The sequence below is a fragment of the Mus caroli genome, unplaced genomic scaffold, assembly GCF_978045245.1.
Source record: "Mus caroli unplaced genomic scaffold, Mus_caroli_1 scaffold_17, whole genome shotgun sequence".
In the NCBI taxonomy this organism is placed as follows: domain Eukaryota; kingdom Metazoa; phylum Chordata; class Mammalia; order Rodentia; family Muridae; genus Mus; species Mus caroli.
Genome location: NW_028227272.1, coordinates 14,834,277 through 14,835,745, shown reverse-complemented (window position 1 = coordinate 14,835,745; position 1,469 = coordinate 14,834,277). Strand labels below are relative to the sequence as shown.

The 1,469-nt window shown below is 52.3% G+C and overlaps 1 protein-coding gene across 1 annotated transcript; it reads right to left on the bottom strand.

Moving 5' to 3' along the window:
• Window positions 1-324: 324 nt before the first annotated feature.
• On the bottom strand, window positions 325-876 carry LOC110312095 (immunoglobulin omega chain). Its single transcript, XM_021185645.2, has 2 exons — window positions 831-876; window positions 325-743 (listed from the first exon to the last, which is right to left on the bottom strand). Exons 1-2 carry the CDS (start codon window positions 874-876, stop codon window positions 382-384), a joined length of 408 nt encoding a protein of 135 aa, XP_021041304.1. The 3' UTR covers window positions 325-381.
• Between the last annotated feature and the right edge of the window lie 593 nt (window positions 877-1,469).

Below are 1,469 nucleotides of genomic sequence, written 5' to 3'. Positions count from 1 at the left end.
GGTCCCCCTCCAAGATGCTTTTATCATCCATTTGCCCTGTGATCATAACAATAGGGTTCTGACAAATGTTCTGCCTCAGAGGTGGGTACCTGGCCAAACTGAGCATGACCTTTGACCTAGCCAGCTCTTAAACTTGTTCTGAGATCACAAACCAGCCAGACCAAACTCAGTAAAAACAGCTTTAATTCTACAATCCAGCCTCCGATGGGGGCTCATAGCAACACCACAGAACAAGGAAAAACTGCACAACTCCATCTTCTAGGCTCTGCAAAGCCCCACGTTCTACCCCTCCTTCCCATACCAGACTAGCTGAGCAAAGCAAACTCCGTCTTCAGTTCAGGGTCTGAATGTCTCCAGAGCCTAAGATCCCAAATCTGTATACTACTTTTCTCCTTCCCACTCCCTCTCCATCCTCTTCTTTTCATGGCTCCGGAGCCCCACGGCGCAGTAATACACAGCCTCGTCCTCAGGCTGCAGTTCAGAGATGCTCAGATACCCAAGGTTCCTGGCTGTATCTTTGGACCCGGAGAAGCGAGGTGGGATATTGGGACCCTGGTGCTTGTCTGAGTGTGAGAAGTATCTCAGCAGGAACCTGGGAGGGTGGCCCAGCCTCTGCTGGTACCAGTAAACGCTGTAAATGCCAATGTTATGGTTGTTGCTCAGGGTACAGGAGAGGCGGATGGTGGCTCCAAGGGAAGAAGATGCTGATGGTGGCTGATGCACCATGGGCTGAGGGCCACAACCTGAGAAGATAGAAGCATGTCCATCACTGGGGCAGAGCAAGGCCACAGGAGGAGCAAGGAAGCCCTGGGCCCCAAGAGTTCCCTTACCTGTGAGATGGGCCAGCAGCATGAGCAGGACAGACGTCCAGGCCATGGCTCCAGATCTGCAGCACCCTGACCCCTACAGCCACTGCTCCTGGGCGCTGACCAGCTGGGAAGCACTCTCCTTCCTGCTTTGGGGAGAGGGTCACTGCACCCCTGGTTCCTGCTCACCACCCTCCCAGACTTTCTGGGCTCTGTAACTCTGTCACTTACCAGAATGGTCTAATGGAAGCCTTTGTGGCTCTGGGTTTGACCCAGGGAAGCATTCTGGGAGGAAGCACCTGTTGGAAAGTCATGGGCCAGAACCCAGGACTGTGGGCTCATCCTCCCTGAGGGAGAGTGACCTCAACTCCCCCTGAGAGGCTGAGCCCCACAGAAGCAGATCTGTAGTTCACGTTTAAATGCGTGGTGAATGGAATGAAAAAAAAAACCATGTCTTCATACAGCAGGAAATTTGGGGTCTCAGAAAAAGGAGAATGCTCTGATTCCTTCTAAGCTCCAGAAGAGCCTTCAACGTGAATCTTCCCCACCAAGAACAAAGTGGCTTAAAAAAGAGAAAATAGCAGGGGGCCTAGCTTCCTGCCTCCCCACACTCAGCTCACTGCACATGTGTCTACTACAAACTAAACTGTATCTCCATCTTAC

What these genes read in the sequence shown, in the direction of transcription:
- LOC110312095 (XM_021185645.2), bottom strand. Translation starts at nt 876, where the DNA reads ATGGCCTGGACGTCTGTCCTGCTCATGCTGCTGGCCCATCTCACAG. An exon ending in GCTGCTGGCCCATCTCACAG is followed by an intron (nt 744 to 830) that starts GTAAGGGAACTC and finishes CTATCTTCTCAG; the next exon opens with GTTGTGGCCCTCAGCCCATG.